At 52.8% G+C, this 19519-nt stretch overlaps 2 protein-coding genes and 1 long non-coding RNA gene across 3 annotated transcripts; 1 reads left to right on the top strand and 2 right to left on the bottom strand.

Annotated features, from left to right (window-relative positions):
• Nucleotides 1-53: 53 nt before the first annotated feature.
• GALK1 (galactokinase 1) lies at nucleotides 54-4763 on the bottom strand. Its single transcript, XM_037065474.1, has 8 exons — nucleotides 4534-4763; nucleotides 3364-3553; nucleotides 2855-2974; nucleotides 2526-2661; nucleotides 2227-2408; nucleotides 600-750; nucleotides 336-498; nucleotides 54-243 (listed from the first exon to the last, which is right to left on the bottom strand). Exons 1-8 carry the CDS (start codon nucleotides 4696-4698, stop codon nucleotides 172-174), a joined length of 1179 nt encoding a protein of 392 aa, XP_036921369.1. The 5' UTR covers nucleotides 4699-4763; the 3' UTR covers nucleotides 54-171.
• An 80-nt stretch (nucleotides 4764-4843) lies between these two features.
• On the top strand, nucleotides 4844-6300 carry LOC119000482 (uncharacterized). Its single transcript, XR_005069333.1, has 2 exons — nucleotides 4844-5284; nucleotides 5986-6300. It is a non-coding gene; the product is annotated as an uncharacterized LOC119000482 (long non-coding RNA).
• A 5235-nt stretch (nucleotides 6301-11535) lies between these two features.
• Nucleotides 11536-13901, bottom strand: H3-3B (H3.3 histone B). The gene is made up of 4 exons (XM_037065405.1): nucleotides 13772-13901; nucleotides 13178-13315; nucleotides 12910-13063; nucleotides 11536-12816 (listed from the first exon to the last, which is right to left on the bottom strand). The coding sequence occupies exons 2-4, from the start codon at nucleotides 13303-13305 to the stop codon at nucleotides 12688-12690; spliced, it is 411 nt and encodes a 136-aa protein (XP_036921300.1). The 5' UTR covers nucleotides 13306-13315; nucleotides 13772-13901; the 3' UTR covers nucleotides 11536-12687.
• Between the last annotated feature and the right edge of the window lie 5618 nt (nucleotides 13902-19519).

The raw sequence follows: 19519 nt of genomic DNA, 5'->3' as shown, positions 1-19519 counted from the left end.
CCCGCCCTGCGCCGGAGGCCAAGCACACACCCAGCGCTGGAGCAGGCAGGCACTGTGATCCGAGGCACAAGTTTATTGAGCACCCAGACAGGGAGGGCAGGTGCCAGAGACACGGAGCTTCCTGGATTGCCACCTGGCAGTGCCCGCCGTGGACCATCTCAGGGTGGCCCCTCACAGGTGCAGCACCTGGGCACCGTTGGCCGCCTGGGAGAGGTAGAAGGTGGCAGTACCACTGTACTGCGCCTGTGGGAGAGGCAGGCAGAGTCTGAGTTTTGAGGGGCCTTGGGAACCTGCTTCACCACCCCCCCCACACCCCAGCTATGGCACCCACCCACCTGTATGTGCTGCATGGCTTGGGAAGCAGCGGAGGCCTCCAGCAAAGTCACTGTGCAGCCACCAAAGCCACCACCTGTCATGCGGCTGCCGTAAACCCCAGGTGCAGACAGCGCAGCCTCCACCAGCTGGTCCAGCTCAGGGCAGCTCACCTCGTAGTCATCCCTGCAGACAGCAAGCAGATGGGAGGAGGGGAGGGCTTGGGACCTGCCCCTCAGCCATGGGGACGCCCTGTGCCCCGGGTGCTGGGGCCCAGAGGGGCTCACCTGAGGGACTGGTGGCTCTCCACCATGAGGCGGCCAAAGGCTCTGTAGTCGCCCCGGTGGAGGGCAGCCGCCGCTTGGGCCGTGCGCCTAATCTCCCCCACGACGTGCCGTGCCCGCCGGAAGCTCTCCTTGCTCACCAGCTCACTGCCAGCTGGGGGAGGAGGGGGGTCAGCAGTCACCTGCAGATGTGGCGGACCAGGGCGCTGGGGGAGCCCCCCTCAGAGACCGGGCTCCAACACAGCTGTAGTTGGCGTCCCCTCTCCCCCCGAACGTATAATGGGATGCCCACCCCACTCGGGCACCTTGAGAACCAGGGGCAATGGCAGGTGCAAAGCTCCTAGCAGGGTGCCTGGCACAGTGGGCGCTCCACAGCCAGCAGGTCGAGTCCCAGACTCTGTGCTGCCCGGTGAGGGTGAGCAGGACACAGTGCTACCCTCAAGAGGGCGCGACCGAGCGGGAGGGAGAAGAAACCCTGCTCTTTCCGGGGGCACAGCCCTGGAGCCCCTGAGGGCGGGGCTCCAGAGCTGTGGGGGAGGGGAGAGCCCAGGCCCAGGGCACAGCAGCTACCAGCAGGCCTCCCCACCGACTAATGTGAGGGGGACGGGCAAGCTGCAGCCTGAGTGCCAGGGCACTTGGGGTTTTGGTTTTTAAAAATATTTTATTTATTTATTTTTGGAGAGAGGGGAAGGGAGGGGGAGAGACAAACATCTATTGGTTGCCTCTCATATGCACCCCAAGCAGGGACCAAACCTGCAACGCGGGGATGTGCCCTGACTGGGAATCGAACTGATGACCTTTTGGTTTGCAGGCCGGCACTCAATCCAGTGAGCCACACTAGCCAGGGCAGGGCACCATGCTACTTAATGCCACGTGCCAGTGCCACAGAGGTTTGGGTGCTAGGAAGGGACAGGGCCAAGCTCCTGGACACAAGTGAGCACCTTGAGCAGAGGGCTGAGCCTAGGAGAGGTAGGTGCCAAGAGCCCAGCCCAGAGCTCTTAAACAGAGACCAACGAGGGTTCTGATGAGGGGGAGGTGGGGACAGGGGTCAGAGGACTGAGCACCAGGCTGAGAACCAAAGGGTCGCTGGTTCAATTCCCGGTCAGGGCACATGTCTGGGTTGCGGGCCCGGTCCCCAGCTGGGGGCATGTGAAGGGCAACCACACATTGACATTTCTCTCCCTCTATTTCTCCTTCCTTTCCCCTCTAAAATAATAAGTACATAAAATCTTTTAAAAATGTGAAAATAAAAAATAAGCCTCTCACAGCACAGAATAATGTTAAGTTTCTTCTGAGGGGGAGGCAACACTGCGGCATGCAACCCTGAAAGTGCAGGCTTTGTGGAAGGCACTGGAGGAACGAGGGAGTGCTGGCACACCCTGGCAGGGCAGCTGTCTCCGGCAGTGGCCTTGGAGCTTATTATTGTCTTCTCTGTACTGGTCTACACTTCTTACATTAGGAGAAACAATGTTAAGATTCCAAGCAGCCCTGCTGAGGTTGGAGCCCTAAGCTAACAACAGTGTTTGGGGGAGTGGGCGGAGCATGGCAGAGCCCTGCAGCCGAAGCCCTGGCGGCCCCCCGCAGGGTGCCAGCTGTCTCCAGGACGGAGCACACCGGGCCGAGCTCTCACCCTCCAGCTCCTCCGGCTGCACCTCTCGAAGGCTCTCCTTGCCCAGCGCCCGGGCCACATCTTCACACTGGCGCCGCCGCAGCGGGTACTCGCTGGAGCCCAGGGCGTGGCGGACATTGGAGTTGGTAATGAGCACAGCCAGCTTGGGGTCCGACAGTGGCACCAGGCTTGTTTCCAGGGACCTGGGATAGAGTTGGAACGGGAAGATGACAAGGCCAAGTGTCTGCTTGCCACTTGGAGTGGGCATGCTCTGCCCACAAGCTCCACCGAGAAGTGAGGGGGAAGGGGGAGGCGCTGACCTGCAGTCAATGAGCAGTGCGTGGTCCTTCTGCGCCAGCAGAGCGACGAGCTGGTCCATGATGCCACAGGGCACCCCTGCAAAGCTGTGCTCGGCCCGCTGACACACCTGGGCCCGGGCAACCATTGCCCCAGAGTCTGTGGCACAGGGTGAGGTGAGGAGGCTGGGGCCCAGGAGCGGGCACAAGGGGTGGGCAGGTGGGGCAGTTCCACAGAGACTCCAGGGAGATTCCCCACCCCCCTCCGAAGGCCACAGCAAAGGAAGCCGCTCTGACCGCATGGAGCCCTTCGGGAAGGAAGGCCGGGTTGGGGGCTGGGTTCTAGGAGGTACCTGGGCACAGCTCCTGCAGGAACATGTACGTGGCCACTTCCAGGGCTGCCGAGCTGGACAGCCCACCTCCCAGGGGCACTGAGCTGACTACCACTGCACTGAAGCCAGGGAGGGGGGCAGCTGCAGGGGGAACGATGGCGATGGTAAGTTGGGCTGCCTGGGGGGACGGGCACAGGAAGGGCATGTATTTTGGTATGAAGGGAGGCAACTGTCTGGTGAGCGCTTCCAGGGATGTGTCTCGTGTGGCAAAGGCCACCAACCTGCTGGGCCAAGGGGCCCACAGCCCTCCTTCCTTCCACCCTGCGGCCCTTGGGCCATAGTCCTCCTAGTTCCCCTGGTTTAGGGCTCTAGAGGCCAACAGGTTAGGGTTTGAATCCTGGCTCCTCCAGTCATGTACCAGGCAACCCAGGGCAAGCTCTGGACCATCTCGGGGCGTCCAGTGGGTGAGGTGAGTGGAGGGTTACAGCCGAGAGCTGGTGCTCTTGGGACCAGCTTGAACTGCCCTGTACCTGGGTAGTGTTGAATCACCCCCTTGACATAGTTGGCCCATCGAGGGGTCCCGGGCTCCAGGGACCGCTGGGCTGTGGGCAAGGGGAACTGCAGCCGTCTGGGCTCATCGGCATCCTGGGAGGCGGTGAGGAGGGAGACAAGGCCGTCTGCCCGGGGGCTGCCCACCATCACAGTCACCAGCTCCAGGGCCTGGCAGGAGAGAAGAGGTGCATGCCAAGCTTCTACCAGCTGACGGGCCCATGAGGCCCCTGCAACGCTGAAGGGCTCAGGCACACGGGGCCCAGGACTGACAGGAGGGTGACCTTCAGGCTCAACAGGAAAAGCATGCACGTGTCTCAGGGAAGAGCCTGAGGGCTGAGCTGGCCTTGGGGGCTTAGGCCCTGCCCCCTGAGTTCTCAGGGGCTGGAGTGGAGCAGTGCAGCGCAGGCCTGGACTCTGCCCCAAGCGCGGGCTCCTGGCTGTGGGGCACAGGGGAGAGAACACTCAAAAGGACAACAGTCGGAGGAGCTGCCTCTGATGGCTTAGCATTTTAGGGTGGCCTCAGGTGTGCTGTACCCCTCACTCCCAAGCTGCGTGGTGGGCTGGAAAGAACCTCTGGCCAAGAGCTGGGAGGCCTAAGTCTCGTCCAAGTTCCCAAGCACTAGCTGTGTGGCCTTGACTAGATCACTAGCCATCCCTCCCCTCCCCCTCGCAGGGACTGTTTCCCACTCTGCGCTGAACGGGCTGGGCCGGGAGGCTTAGGGCTAGCTCCCACAGGATCTGCAGAGCCTCGTGGAGGCCAGAGTCCGAAGCACCTCCTTCCCTGTGCAACACGGGGGGCCCCCATTTTGAGGTGACTCCCAAGTCGCTGGCAGGGATCAGCAGTCCACAGAGGGCGGGCTGGAGCGGAGAGGCGCCGGCACACCCCCTCCCAGCCTACTTCCTCGCAGGCTCCCGCTTCCTCCCTTCCTACGGAAGACGTGCCCCGGCCCAGGGGCTCCCCCACGTGCGCGACCCCCAAACTCGGCTAGAGTGAAAGTTCGGCCCGGCCCGCCCAAGAGTTCGCCCAAGAATTCACGTGGAGACCAGGCCCCTCCCCACGCCCCTCGGGCCTGCCCTTCCGGCGGGGCAGCCCAGGCGGCCCGGGCCCGAAGAGAGGCTCGGGTCCCCGCCCCCCCCCAGCCCCTCACCATGGGCAGCACCAAGCCCTGGTTGTAGTCCGTGTGCTCCCCGATGAGGTTGACGCGGCCGGGCGCCGACACCGCCAGCTCCGCCTCGGCTCCGAACTCCTCCCGGAAGGCCCTCCGGGCCTCAGCCAGCAGCTCCCTGACCTGGGGTTTTCTCGAAGCGGCCATGACGCTCGCCCTCCAGCTCGGCCAGCGCGGCCGGGTCGGCGCGGGATGCTCGGGGCGGGGCCGCGGCCGGGGGGCGTGCGTTCCTGCCCTCGCCGCCCCGCCCCCACCGTGCCCCAGCGGAGCTGGTCCGGTTCTCCTGCGGGGGCGGGGCGCGGGCGGGCGCCGGACACGGGGAAGGACAGCTGGGCGCCCAGGGGAGTCGGTAGGGCCCTGGGTGGTCTTGGCCGGACCGGGAGGTCTGAGCTGCCCTTCCCCGCCTGTGCCCGCACCCACCCACCCACCGCCAGAGCCACCCTGCTGCCGTCCAGCCGACCTGGGCGTCCCAAAGGGATCGCCGAAATCCTAGAGTCCTGCAGCCGAGAGAGGTCGCCAGCCCCTGGTCGTGGGTCTCTAAGAGGGTGGCCTGGCACTTCGTGTAGATAGCGATAGAGCCAAGTTTGGTGGCGACGGGGTAGTAGTCTTCTCCAGGCTCCTTTTCTAGGGTGGACACGCTGTCACAGCTCCTAGCTATGAAGGGATGGAAGAGGGTGGCCACGCACAGCCGTGGGCCCAGCGCCTCCCGGAGGGACCTGCCACAGCTGCTCAGGTAGGTCGGGCTGAGCAGGGGCGGCTGAGGGCCGAGGGAAATGGCGTGGACGGGTGGAGGGCGATAGCCAGGAGTACTGAGTTCTCTTTGTGGTGAGGAAGATGCTCGAAGATTGACCATGGTGGTGATGGTCACACTGTCTGCGGACATGCTAAGACCATTGAACTGTGTGCTGTAAGTGGGCAGACTGCAAGGCATTCTGGGGCTGGTGGAGATGGAATTTTCAGCTAACAAGCCATGCTTCCCTTCGAGGGGGGAGGAGGGAGCGATGCAAACCCTCCTCCAGGAATCCTTCTCCTGCCTCAGCTTTCTCTATTTGAGGTTCTTTTTTATTTTTATTGATCGGAAAGAAACATCGATTTGTTGTTCCACTTATTTATACATTGATTGATTGCTTCTTGTATGTGCCCTGACGGGGATCAAACCCACAACCTTGGTGTACCAGGACAACTCTCTAACCAACCAAGCTACCCACCTGGGGCCCCCTCTCAGCTTCGACGCCCAACGGTCCTGAGCCCAGATCTCTTCCCTTGGCAGTGTGAGACCTCAGGCAGATGAGCAGACCTCTCTGAGCCTCAGTCTCTCAGCTGTAAAATGAGGCTAGTGATTCCTCTCTAACAGATTGTTATGAAAGTACCTAGCACTTAGTAAACACGGAATAAATGTTTGCTATTATTATCAGTCACCCATTAATTCAACAGACATTAGTGAACTCTCCTGTGAGCAGCTGGCCAGGCAGATAAAAGCCTCGGGCGCCCACGCTCTGGTTGGGAGGCAGACACAATCTGGCCGCTGGGACAGACGCTGGCACGGAGGAGTGAAGAGCTTTCTGAGTGAAGAGGGAGGGGGAATCCCGACTGCTTCGAAAGCATGCAGTTGTGGGTTTTTAAAAAAATTTCCATTGTTTCATTTTGCTTGGAAACACATTTATCGGACCCATCACCATCCTTTGTATTGTTTTAGTTGTTCTTGGAGAAACTGATTTGATCGGAGAGGAAAATGCTTCCGTTTGCTCAGGATGGACTCTGGAACGTTGACTTTTATCGGGGAGAGATGTGTTTACACTCAGTTTGGGGTTTTTTTTGGGGGGGGGGTTGGTTTGTTTTATTGGTTTGTTTGTTTTGTTTTTACAGCAAAGAAAGTGTTCATTTTCAGGACATGACCCATGCCCAGGAAGGGGAGCTAATGCTCAAAGACCTGGCCCTACACTCAGTTTTTATTAATTTTTTATTTAAAATTTTATTTATTTATTTTTAGAGAGAGGGAAGGGAAGGAGAAAGAGAGGGAGGAAAACATCAATGTGCAAGAGATACATCAATCAGTTGCGTCTCACAAACCCCCAACACAAACCCAGGCCTGTGCCCTGACTGGGAATCGAACCCCCAACCTTTCAGTTCGCAGGCCAGCTTTCAATCCTGAGCCACACCAGCCAGGGCTACACTCAGTTTTTAAATCCCATCTAGTGTGTCACATGAAGTTTGTTGAGAAGTCTGCCTTAACCTTTAACCCTTCCTCCCATTTCCTGGCCATCTTTCACAGGGCTGGGGGCAGAGGGAGGTGGCACTTTAATGGGGACACTGCACCTGAAGATCTACTTCACTGGTCAAAAAACAAGGAGGGAAAGCTCCAATGTACCAACACGGCCAGAGGCAGCTGTCACGCAGGACTGAAGCATCGTGGTAGAATTCCCAGTAGTGCCCACCAGTGGTGGGGGTCCACCCAGGCCCGCTGACTGCCTGGTGGCCTAGGCAGCCCTAGAGGCCACCAAGGCCCCTTTGTCCAGGCTGTGGTGACAGCTGGTCCACAGTGAGGGTGGGCGCCTCAGAGGCATCTCTTCTCTCCCAGGGGCTGTGTCTGTCTGTGGGCCCAATTCTCAGCCCGTGGGCCCTCCCTGCGGGACCTGGCCTGTCTTCCTGCTGCGAAGCTCTGCGCGCTCCACGCAACTCCGGCTTCTTCGTTGCAGTCACGGCCTGGCTCCCTGATGGGACTCGGGGCCACACCTCCCGAGCAAACGTCTCTAAAAGTTTGCTCTCAGTGGATGGCCCACCCTTGCCCATTCTGGAAGGTTTTTTGTTATTATTCCTGGAGCACTAACCAATCTCCTGATTTGGGCGCCCTCTGTCTTCCTGCAACATTGGTGATAACAGCTTCTGAGGTACTGAATTAATCCTAATCTGGTATCAGGGCTGGTGCCCAGCCAGCCGGGCAGTGCTGGTTGTTGACTGCCGAGTCTGTTCTGATTGGTCAGTGACCTTGACTTTTGTGGTCAAATATTTTATTTTATTTTAAATTATTTTATTTATTTTTTGGAGAGAGGGAAAGGGAAGGAGATAGAGAGGGAGGGAAACATCAGTGTGTGGTTGCTCCTCATGTGCCTCCCACTGGGGACCTGCACTGGGGGAGCAGGCCTGCGCTCCACCCACTGAGCTACATCAGCCAGGGCACTGTCAGATATTTTACAAGTCACCAGAACTTGCCCTGGCTGGTGTGGCTCAGTGGATTGAGCACCTGGCTGTGAACTAAAGGGTCACCAGTTTGATTCCCAGTCAGGGCACATGCCTGGGTTGCAAGCCGGGTCCCCAGTAGGGGGCGCACAAGAGGCAACCGCACATTGATGTTTCTGTCCCACTCCTTCTCCCTCCCATCCCCTCTCTAAAAAAATAAATAAATACAATCTTTTTAAAAAGTCACCAGAATTTGCACAGATTATTTCATTAAATCCTTACCAGCCTATTGGGTAGGTACTCTGTTTCTTCCCATTTCAGAGGTGAGGAAAAGAAGCACAGGTGTGTGAATGAACACATCCAAGTGGGACAACTGGGCCCTGAACCTGCATTTGTCAGACCCTGACCTGAGCCCATTCTCTCAGCCCTTGAGCACCCTGACCTGCTGCAGTCTCTGCTTGTTAAAATGTTAAAGTCTAAAGCTCAGCATCTAAGCAAGGGACAGGTGGGACAGCTGCTCTCCCAGACCACTGGGGCCCCGCTTCCTGTGTGGAACACTCCCGATGGAGAAGCCAGGCCAGTAACCAAAGCTCTTGGGAACTGGGCTCCTTCTTTGCACGTGTGCCAGGAGCAGAACCAGCCAGCTCTGCCGTGGGGCTGCTGGGGCCACTCAGGGTGACAGGCAAATGTGCCTGGAGCCTCTGCCGTGTGCCAGGCCCAACTCCAGAGGCAGGCAAGAGTCAAACCTTGCCTTGAGGCACCAGGAGCTTCTCCTGTGATGAGGGGACAGCTGCAGGCTGTGTCTTTATTTGGGACCCCGGCTATGTCCCTGAAGATCCCACCCTCTAGGCTGAGGACCACCCTATCGATGGTCAAGGAGCAACCCAGACCCAGAAGATGCTGCTGACAGCCCAGGCCTGTGGCCATCTTCTGGCGTCTCACACTGGGCACCAAGTGCCACTGGCACAGGGCTCCAGTGGGCAGAAGGACTGGGACTGGCCAAAGGCAGGGTGCTGGGGGCAGTTGCAGTGGGACCCACAGGCCGGTGATGCCTGGGCCTAGAAGCCAACTCATTGTGTCCCCCCTGCTGACACTCAAGGCTCAGTGCTAGGAAGTGAGGGCCTTACAAGAGAGGCCCTGAGCAAGTCCAGCAGGGCCTGGGAAGGGAGTGCCAGATAATGGGGTCCAGGCACCACCTCTGTGGGCATGCGCGCAGTCCCTCACACACCCTGAAGCAAAAGGCTTCCTGCCCTAAGCCTGGAGCACACTGGCCTCCCCCCAAGGCCCCTCCTTGTCCCTGGTCCGAGCGGTGTTCGTTCACACTCCAACTCAGTACGTGCATCCCCAGAATTGCAGCTTCCTGAGTGAGAGCTGACAGCTGCTGGAGCAAGGACCCCAGCCCTGGCATCTAACTTTGTCCCTCTGTGTCCCTTTCCAGGTCATGTGTGGCCTCACTGAAGCCTCTCCCCTTGCTTGCATGGCGAGGGCAAGACTGCAGAGCCTCTTGGCTTCCTCCACGGGGAAGGGGAGTGGGGTGGGGGTGGGGTGGGGTGGAGGGTTCTCTGGGGCACAAGGCTAAGAAGTGCTTCCCCCTGGTCGTGCCTGACTTGACACTGGGAACGGTGCTCTGGTGAGGACACCAGGACAGCCGTGGTGGGGGTGGCACATGACGTAGGAGAAGCCCTCTCGCTGCCGGGGCTGCAGGGCAGTCAGCAGGATCACAGGGAGCAGGCGCCCCTCCTCACAGCACAACCTGTTTACACACCAAAGGCCTCCCAGCTGCACCACCTTGGCCCACAGCCTGGCTGGTTCCCAGACCTGCTGACAAAAGGGTGAGGGAAGCAAAAGGCCAACGGTCTGGCCCATTTTGAGTTTTCTCCCTGTGGATGCCACAGGACTTGGGTTGGCAACCTGGGCAGAGGCCTGGTGCTTCCTGCCTATCTTCCTCTAGCTGTGCCTTCCGGAAGGCAGCCAGAAGGCCAACTGCACTGCAGTTGCTGGCCAGGAGCCAAGTGCAGCTGGATGGAGTGGCCCAGGCTGGTGACATCCCTGAGGAAGGCCCCACAGAAGGCTGGTGAGACCGCCATCAGGGGCAGGGAAGAAGCTATGGGGCCTGGGCAAGGTGCAGCTGCTCAGGGGCGGTCTCGGACCAGTGCCGGGAGTGCTGGCCCAGTGAGGTGACGGCTCACTGAGGTGACGAGGCGATAGGAGTGGGGACCAGATGCCCAGGGTGGCAGCTCAGAATCTCCTGGGATCCACACGCAGCCATCAGGACCTCTGGTGCTTCCGGCCCTCTACTTACCTGGCCCACATTGGTCTGGCTCGACTGGTGGAGCTGACAGTGGAGAGAGGTGCTACTGATGTACAAGTTCAAAGAGCACAGAGTGGCCGTGTCCTGAGCCAGCTGTGACATGCGCCCTTTGAAGAACAGGGGTTTGCCAGGCTCGTAACTGAATGCCCTCAGTGCACCTGAGCCAAGTCACAAGGCAAGGACTTCTAGGGCAGCTCCCCACAGGAATCGTTTTGTGAAACCAAGCGATGTTATCATTCAAACGAAGACCATCGACAAGTCTCAACCTCAAAACTTTATTTTTGTCTATTCACCAAGGGCACAAGACACCTCCATCAGCTCTAACTCTTGCTTTCCTGCCTATGGACCGTTCCATGGTCTGTACCCAAGGATAGCCTGTGGCCAGCTTCTGAGAACCAAAAATCAGCCTCGCCTTCTGGTTAAAAAATGCTCCAAGTATGGAAGTGCAAGCTGCCCATTAAAACCTGAGAACCTTCGGCCCTGGCTGGTGTAGCTCAGTGGATTAAGCGTGAGCCTGCGAACCAGAGAATCGCAGTTTGATTCCCAGTCAGGACACATGCCTGGGTCGCAGGCCAGTTCCCAGCAGGGGACTCACGAGAAGCGACCATACATTGTAATTTCTCTCCTTCCTTTCCCTTCTAAAAGATAAATAAAAATCTTTAAAAAAAAACCCAAAAAATGAGAACCTTCGGATCAGATGCAGGTTGGGGTGAAAGTTCAACTGCCACCCCCTGGGTCGCCCCAAGTAACTCAAAGGCAGCAAACGCATCACAACCAAGTTCCTGCTCCTGCTGTTACCACACACACCAGCGTCCAGGATTTCAATGTCTTTCCGACGCAGTGAGGAAAACGCTGGTAATGAAGGTGTTTCAGAGCTGGGCACGATGAACCTTCTAGAAAACCAGTTCACTAGACACTCCACCTTTGTCAGAGTAAGGCTGTTACCAAGACCCCCAGGCCTATTCTAAGGCTTTCTTCACAACCCCCTTCCATTCGAAACAAATCCTTGCTAAAAAAATATAGGCTACTAGGGTGTGAACATCTTGCTACAGCCTCAAATATGCGGAGTGCTCTCCCGACTGGAGGCCGTCCTGCATGTCTGTTAACCTTCTGCTCTCCGCTGTGGGCCAAGCTTGTCAAGAAACCTCTTCCTGCGGTGGCTTGGACCCAGTAAGCCTTACACCTGAGGTTACTCAACGTGCTGTATGAGACATGCAACAGTTCCTTCATAGAAAGGGTCATGAAACATCCCTAACCTGAGCCCTAACATTTTGAAATTCCCTTTTCTTGGTCTATGTTGCATCCTGAATTATTTTATTCCTTGACAACACGGAGTATTAGTATTTTATCTTAGCTCACACTGCAAATACAGCATGGAATCTTTTATATGTAATTATTTTTGTAGCAAGCTAAACTCAAACTTCTAGATACAAGAACCTGGATAGTAGATGTATTAATGGATGTCTGTGTATTCAATTTAGGTTTTTCACACTTAGTTGGATAAACAAGTTTATTTGTAAATTTAGTCAACATACATAATTGACCTAAAAACTTCAATAGAAGGATAAATTCTCAAACCACTTGGAAGACCATCTCTGTAAAGTGATTTTCCCAGGACCACACCAGATGCAACCTAACTGGACACCATCTGAACCGGCAGAGGATCAGTGAGCTGGAGTCGAGTGCCCCACCCCCACGGTGGCAAGTTTACACTAAGGGTTATAATACAAACTCCACAAGAAAGGAACTCGGGTAATGTTTCCTCTTGGTAGAGAGAAAAAACCCTAGTTATGAAACTAACCACAACGCAAAAAAAGCTGAACTAGTTCAGAATGTTAGTAATAGATGACGCTGGTGTGAATAACTTGTATTATATTTTAGAGCCCTTATAAATAAAATCCCCACGATAGTCTGCATTATCAGCTAGAGGGTTAGTTAACATGTGGTAGAATGAGGACTTATGCAAGGTATTAATTTGCAAAGCATTTTACTACTATGAAACAAGTGCAGTTTAGTTAGAGGAGAAAACCAACTGGACCCTAAATTACACACACCTTAATGACAAGACTCCCCACATGTGAATGTAAAACATTTAATTTAAAAATGTTGACACTACAATATATAAAATAGCTATTATAAATGCACATAGTGTATTCTATAGCTGCCATGTTTACTTTTTTTTTTTAAGGAAACTGTAAGTTACACTGTGGTTAAGACTTGTATCTTCACCCTTGGAAAAGCCCGCATTCTATCACAGTGATGCATGGTCAGACTTAACAGCCCCAATTGTTAAACACTTGGATCAAGTCATAACCAGTTTTATTGCAAAAGGACCCTGTACACATTAATCAGTTCTAGTACCTTAATAGCTACCCAACAAGTCATTAACATACAGAGACATGCATCATGAGAAGCAAGAAGTCACCACCCATCCCTTCTGCATATTAGCAACTTGTCACTCCTGAGCAACGGCGCTCACATCACTGAGGTCTGTGAACAGTCACTTTTCGCATTCATCCTGAGTGAAAGATGGAATGACTTAAGTACAAATGCAACATATTATAAACAATTTCTTACAAAAAAAGTCACAAATTAAACCAAAGTATTTTACAGAATTTACTACAAAACACCGTAAAAACTGCCTTCACTTAAGCTCTCTCCCCCCGTATCCGGCGAGCCAACTGGATGTCTTTGGGCATGATGGTGACTCTCTTAGCGTGGATGGCACACAGATTAGTGTCTTCAAACAAACCCACCAGGTACGCTTCGCTCGCCTCCTGTTGAGGACAAGAGCCACACCATTAAACTCTCCGGAGAAGAGAAACCGGCCTCAAGCCCTCCGCCCCTACCGCGGGCCTTTGTCGTCTCACCTGCAGCGCACCGATGGCGGCACTCTGAAACCTCAGGTCTGTTTTGAAATCCTGGGCGATCTCCCTAACCAACCGCTGGAAAGGCAGCTTCCGGATCAGAAGTTCGGTCGATTTCTGGTAACGACGGATTTCTCGAAGGGCAACGGTTCCGGGCCTGGGCGAGAATGTAAACGGACACCAGTTAACTGACAGCGCCGGCGCCCTACCAGGAGCAGTTCCCGCGCCGCCCAGCGCCGCCGAGTCATTGTTTTCCCCCTGCCTTGCCTACCTGTAGCGGTGAGGTTTCTTCACCCCGCCGGTAGAGGGAGCGCTTTTCCTTGCAGCCTTAGTAGCCAGCTGTTTACGGGGCGCTTTCCCACCCGTGGATTTGCGAGCAGTCTGCTTGGTTCGGGCCATTTTCTTTCACCTAAAGAAGACATCCATGACACCCCGCCGCGCCGCGCCCCCGAGGTTGGGGGTGAGAGACACCCCGCGCAGCGCCCCGGCCCTCCCACCTCTTCGCGCCCCACCTCGCGTCGGCGGCAGATGGCCGAGGCGGCCGCCGCGCCTCCTCCCCCCTCCCCTAATGACTCAGACAGCGAGTAGCAGCAGCCTCCCCCGGGAGGGGGAGCTCGGGGAGGAGTCACTTCCCCTCCTCGACGGGCGGAGGCCCTGGTGCCCGGAATCCAGCGCCGGGACCTCCTAATCACCAGCGTGAAGGACAGGAGACGCGATGCCCGAACGAAGCCCCAGAGGAAAAACTCCCGACCCCACACCCGATGCCAGCGGCCAGAGCAGCCCGCACCAGCCGGCACTCGTCCCCCAACGGCCTCGACCCGTGGTATCAACGGCTGGCGCGACGGATCAACGCCTAAACGCTTACCCAACGCCGAGGTCTTGGGCCGTTCTTCGTTCGCCGCGCCGCTCCTGCTGCCCAAGGAAAAGCCGCAGCCACCAAGCAAACTAAAGCACCTACTCCAACGAACACCCAAACCGCTTTGCTCTAACCCCCCCAATGCCTCCGCCTTTATACCCACGCTACACGCCGCGTCTTTGCGTCACAAGGCTCTCATTTGCATACACCGACGACTTTTTCTATTGGTCGGAGCTTTCGCCGACGCGTTGACATCCCCCGACACAAAGGCCGTGCTTCGGCACTGTTCTCTGATTGGTGGACATCTAGGCCGCTGATTGGCTGCTAAAGTGGACTAACGATTGGATAAAAGCAAAGAGAAATGGACGAATCAGAGTTTAGCACTAAGCAGCTCTTCTCATTGGATAAAATGGAGCTATGTTTGGATCCTTCCCTTGGTTCCAAAGCTCTACAATAGAAAGTCAATGCAAATCAACTGCATTGGTTCCCATCAGGAAAGCAAAGACCGGGTAGGCAGAAGCCTAACCTTATTTGTATCGAGGGATGCAATCGATGTAGGAAGAGGTTAGTTTCATAAAATTTTTGTAAATATTTTCCAGGGTAAAATAAAATGTGTTTGTTCTCTATTATTATTTACTTTTCATTAACATTTCGGTAGTTTTAATTTGTTTTTTTGTCCCCAAATTTTATTCAAGAACTCATAAAATACTCTAGATAAATGTTTTAATTCATTTTAACATTTTGATAGTTCAGTATGTAGTGTAAATGAAAACTAGAATTTAGTAAATCATATATTACCGAAGTATTTTATATATCTTTTACATACTTTAACCAAAAATCAGTTATTTTGTTTGATAGTGTGGAGAAGAGTGAATAATAGCTACAAAGAAACAAATACCAGTAAGTGATTTTGTAAGTACTGCTTTGTATGGTCTCAGGCCTGCTGTCACAATTTCAATAGGTAACTAACCACACAACATGTTTTTTTTTTTTAATATATTTTATTGATTATACCATTACAGTTGTTCTATTCCCCCCCTTCAATCCCCTCCACCCACACCCTCCCTCCCCCACCATTCTCCCCCCCTTAGTTTATAACCACGTGTCTCAAGTTCTTTGGATTCTATATTTCCCCCACTATTCTCGCCCTCCCCCCTATCTATTTTCTGCCTACCATCTATGCTATTTTCTGTGCCTTCTCCCCTCTTCTCCCCCTCCCACCCCCCTGTTTCTAACCCTCCATGTGTTCTTCATTTCTATGGTTCCACTCCTGATCTAGCTGTCTTCTTGGTTTGCTTTTGTTTTAGGTGTGGTTGTTAATAACTGTGTGTTTGCTGTCCTTTCACTGTTCATCTTTTTCATCTTCTTTTTCTTATATAAGTCCCTTTAGCATTTCATATAATAAGGGCTTGGTGATGATGAACTCCTTGAACTTGACCTTATCTGAGAAGCACTTTATCTGTCCTTCCATTCTAAATGAAAGTTTTGCTGGATAAAGCAATCTTGGCTGTAGGTCTTTGGATTTCATGACTTGGAATACTTCTTTCCAGCCCCTTCTTGCCTGTAAGGTCTCTTTTGAGAAATCCGCTGACAGTCTGATGGGTACTCCTTTGTAGGTGACTGTCCCCTTATCCCTTGCTGCTTCTAGGATTCTCTCCTTCATTTTGGTCTTGGCTAATGTAATTATGATGTGCCTTGGTGTGTTCCTTCTTGGGTCCAACTTCTTTGGCACTCTCTGAGCTTCCTGGATTTCCTGGAAGTCTATTTCCTTTGCCAGACTGGGGAAGTTCTCCTTTATTATTTGTTCAAATACGTTTTCCACTCGTGGCTGTTTCTTTCCCCCTTCTGGTACCCCTATAATTCGGATGTTGGAACGTTTAAAGATGTCCTGGAGGTTCCTAAGCCTCTCCTCATTTTTTTGAATTCTCATTTCTTCATTCCTTTCTGGTGGGATGTTTTGTTCTTCCTTCTGGTCCATTCCATTGATTTGAGTCCCAGTTTCCTTTCCATCACTATTGGTTTCCTGTGCATCTCCCTTCATTTCAATTAGTTTAGCCTTCATATGTTCCTCTAATTTGTGACTATGTTCCTCTAATTTGTGACTATAATCTACCAGTTCTGTGAGCATCCTGATAAATAGTGTCCTGAATTGTGCTTCTGAGAGGCTGGCAATTTCTCGGTCGCTTAGAGTTATTGGCTCTGGGACTTTGAGTTCTTCTTGCGCCATCTTTCGGGTTGTTCGTGCCTGTTCCATAGCAGGATCAGAGCCCTAAAGTGTTCACTAGAACAGGGCAACTAAGTCGCTGGGTTGTGACGTTGTATGTGGGGGCGGGGTCAAAGAGGGACTATGGCGTCCTGTCCGCCGCCTGCCGCCACGGCCCTCACCGGTGCCGCAGTTGCTGCCGTCACCGGGCCCACGCGTTTCGTCCCACTGCTCGCGAGTGTGCCACCGCCGTCAGCCCTCGCCCCCTGGGGCCTGCGTGGTCTGTCTCACTGTGCGCGAATGTGCGCCCGCGGTCAGTCTGCCCCACACCCCAACTGGTTCCCGTCTGCCTTCGCGCCTGGGTCGGGGGCCCTGTCCTGCCCGACCCTGCTCGCTGCTGGCTCCGCCCCTCTTACCGTCCCCGTTGAATGGTTAGATGTAGTCGGACTTCCGTATAATTCAATTTTCTGTCGTTTGGTTGTGTCTTTGTTTCTCCAAACCTTTGTTGTATTCAAACTTGGTTGTGGGAGAAGGCACAGTGTTTCCACCTATGCCTCCATCTTGGCGGAAGTCCCTCAACATGGTTTTGGATTATGTAACTCAACTGAATGAAATTACCACAGCAAAAATGGGAATAGTCCCACAACAGCATTTGCATATCCATAACAAATAGAGAAAAGACACCTGCGTTGGATGGCGTACCCTAGAGGTGTTACTTGTGGAGAAACATGACAAATGTGTAAATAAATATCTTGGAGGGATTGCAACGTTGAGCACCCCAGTGATGCAGGTATGTGAAATACCAACGCAGGCTTAAGGTTAAGACCAGACAAACAAAACTCAGAAGTTGAAATAGAGCCTTGGGCATTCTGCTCCATAATCTTTCCTTTGGGTACACTAAATAGTTTATTAAATATCTTTTTATTTTATTGAAACCAGTTACATATAGATTTCAACTCAGAGAATTATTACACATAAATATAAATATCTCAAAAATGTACTTGTGACACCAAAAGTCCCCTCTTAGTATCAATAGTGGGAAAAAATGTACAATTTGGGAAAGTAGCTATGGCAAAAACATCTTTGGCCCAATCTCTGGGACTGAATTACTCTAATTATTTTAGCCAATTCAATTATAACATTCGAAATAATTATGTATCATATTTAGGCTTTCGTGTGATCTGCTCAGAGTCTAGAGTAGCAGAAAGATTTAGCTGTTGATGACATGCTGAGAGGAGAAACCAAGATGGGGGGAGGCTCTTTTTTAAAAAATTTTATTTAGTTATTTTTAGAGAGGAAAAGGGAAGGAGAGAAACATCAATGTGTGGTTACCTCTGTGGGCCCCCTACTGGGGACCTGGCCTGCAACTCAGGCACCTGCACTGACTGGGAATCCAATGGAGCACCCTTTGGTTCACAGGCCAGCACTCAATCCACTGGGCCACACCAGCCAGGGATGGAGGGAGGATCTTGCCCTGTTCTCAGAACCTGTGTAAAGAAATAGGGCACTGCTTAGATCTCACAGGAGACTGTCAAATACTCTGAAATATAACTAGAAAAACACCATGCCATCTTTTTTTCCCCATTGCTCAAAAGGTCTGGGGAAGGAATGGGCTCCTTGAAACACACTGTTGTATTCCAGCGTTTTCATAGGTGATCTGGACCCAGGCTGTCTCATGCCTCCTAGAGGAGAGACAGTGTTGTGGTTTTTTTTTTCTTTCAGTTTTGCTAATTATTAGAGAAGAACTAAAACTGCTCCAGGAGCAACCAGGTGGGCTTTATATTAATCAATTTAAGGACAATTAGTAAAAATAGTTTGTCCATCTTGTCAGTCATACAGACTCGTTTTTCTTTTTCCTAAATAGGTACAGGGGAGGAAAAGCAACACAGGAAATGGAGAACTGCAAATGTTTATACAATCAAAACAAATATGATGCAGACAACTCTTCCAGTTCCTGTCCTGTCAGACTTGCTGAGTAACTCTGTGCAAGATACTCAACCTCTCTGAATTTGTTTCCTTTTCTTGTAAATCAAGTAGATTGGATGATCTCTCCTAATTCTATTAGTACACACTTATTCTGAAGCTCATGCTGTATGTACACTTACTTAAAATCTAGCACTATACACTAACTATATTTCTTCATTCAAATCACACTGGAGTGTTTTGGGGAAAATGTATAAGCCAATTACTGAAATTTAATAATAGGACAATAATAGGATTACAACAATACACTACAACATTTATTTGTCCGTTTGTAATTTTTCATCTTCCAACACCCCTAGTGGTAAACATTTGGCTTGTGTAAGAAATACCACTTTCACCCTGGGGGGGGGGGGGACTTAGTTGGTTAGAGCATCACCCAAGGTTTCTGGTTGCTAGTTTCATCCTGGGTCAGGACACATACAATAAGCAAGAAATGAACGGATAAATAAGTGGAACAACATCTCAATATTTCTCTTTCTCTCCCCCCACCTTTCTCTCTCTCTAAAAAGCAATTTTTTAAAAAAGGACATAAATACCAGTTTCTTAATTTTGTAGGCTGACACTTTGGCTTCTGATGTGAGGTTACTGGGAACCAAATACAAGTATGTGTCATTCTTAAATAACGATCTTTCATTCACCCCAACACTCTAAGGTTGTTCAGAATGTTTCTTCAAGGAGATGATCATTAGGTAACAACTGCGTTAAAATATCCTTGAAGAACTTTATAAAACTCACAGAATCAAATGCCTAGGTCTGGGGGAACTGGCTTATTTTACAAAGGCCACGAAGTGAAAAACTTAGCCCCACTGGTGGGAAGTGGGAGAGGGAGACATTTTCCCAAATAGAAAGGCTGACGTTCAGAGCAGGAAACTGGAGTGGATCATAAATCGCACCACCTACTCAAACCCAGGCCCGTCCTTCTAAGGCTGCTGCTCAACACCCCTGCAATTTGCCCGTGTACCTGAGACTACTCCAGATGGAGATTAAATTCGCCCTTGGCCCCTAATGTACTGGAAACAAGTTGGTCAGGCCAGGTGTTGAGGTGACAAGGGAACCAAATCGTGGAGTTCCAGGTTTCAGGGTTGCTAAATGTCTATCAAGCGTCCCCAGCAAAGACGCGGGAACCGAGTATTGCGTCGCGTAGCTCTTCTTTAGCAAACCCTTCTCAAGCTGATTTCCAGCGGGCAGACTTTCCTTCGTGTCTCATCCCTAGTCCCGCTGCAGGGCTGAGGATGCTGTGGCGCACTCCAGGTGCCGGCAGCACAAACGGACCGTGCCAGGTATGTTAAGCACTGCTAGGGGCTGGCATCTGAACTGAGCCCAAGCTATACCATGCCTGGAGGCGAGGTTACTTATTACACTCTTGGCAGTAAAATTACACCTGGAACTGTTTCACAGAAGTCTTCAGGGCCTCCCTAGCTCTGGGCCCCATCTACTCCAGAGGCTCCAGTTTCAAGGAAAAGTACCCCTACGAAACTGGAACTGCGCTAAGAAGAAAGGCAGCAGAACTACAATTCCCTAAAGCCGTCGCGGGGCCTCAGCATCCGGGACACAGTCTGCAAGGATCTCTG

The sequence above is a fragment of the Sturnira hondurensis genome, unplaced genomic scaffold, assembly GCF_014824575.4.
Source record: "Sturnira hondurensis isolate 20B ecotype Veracruz unplaced genomic scaffold, ASM1482457v3 Scaffold0001221, whole genome shotgun sequence".
Taxonomy (NCBI): Eukaryota; Metazoa; Chordata; class Mammalia; order Chiroptera; family Phyllostomidae; genus Sturnira; species Sturnira hondurensis.
The sequence above is the reverse complement of the archived record's forward strand: the minus strand, read 5'-3'. Positions and strand labels throughout refer to the sequence as shown.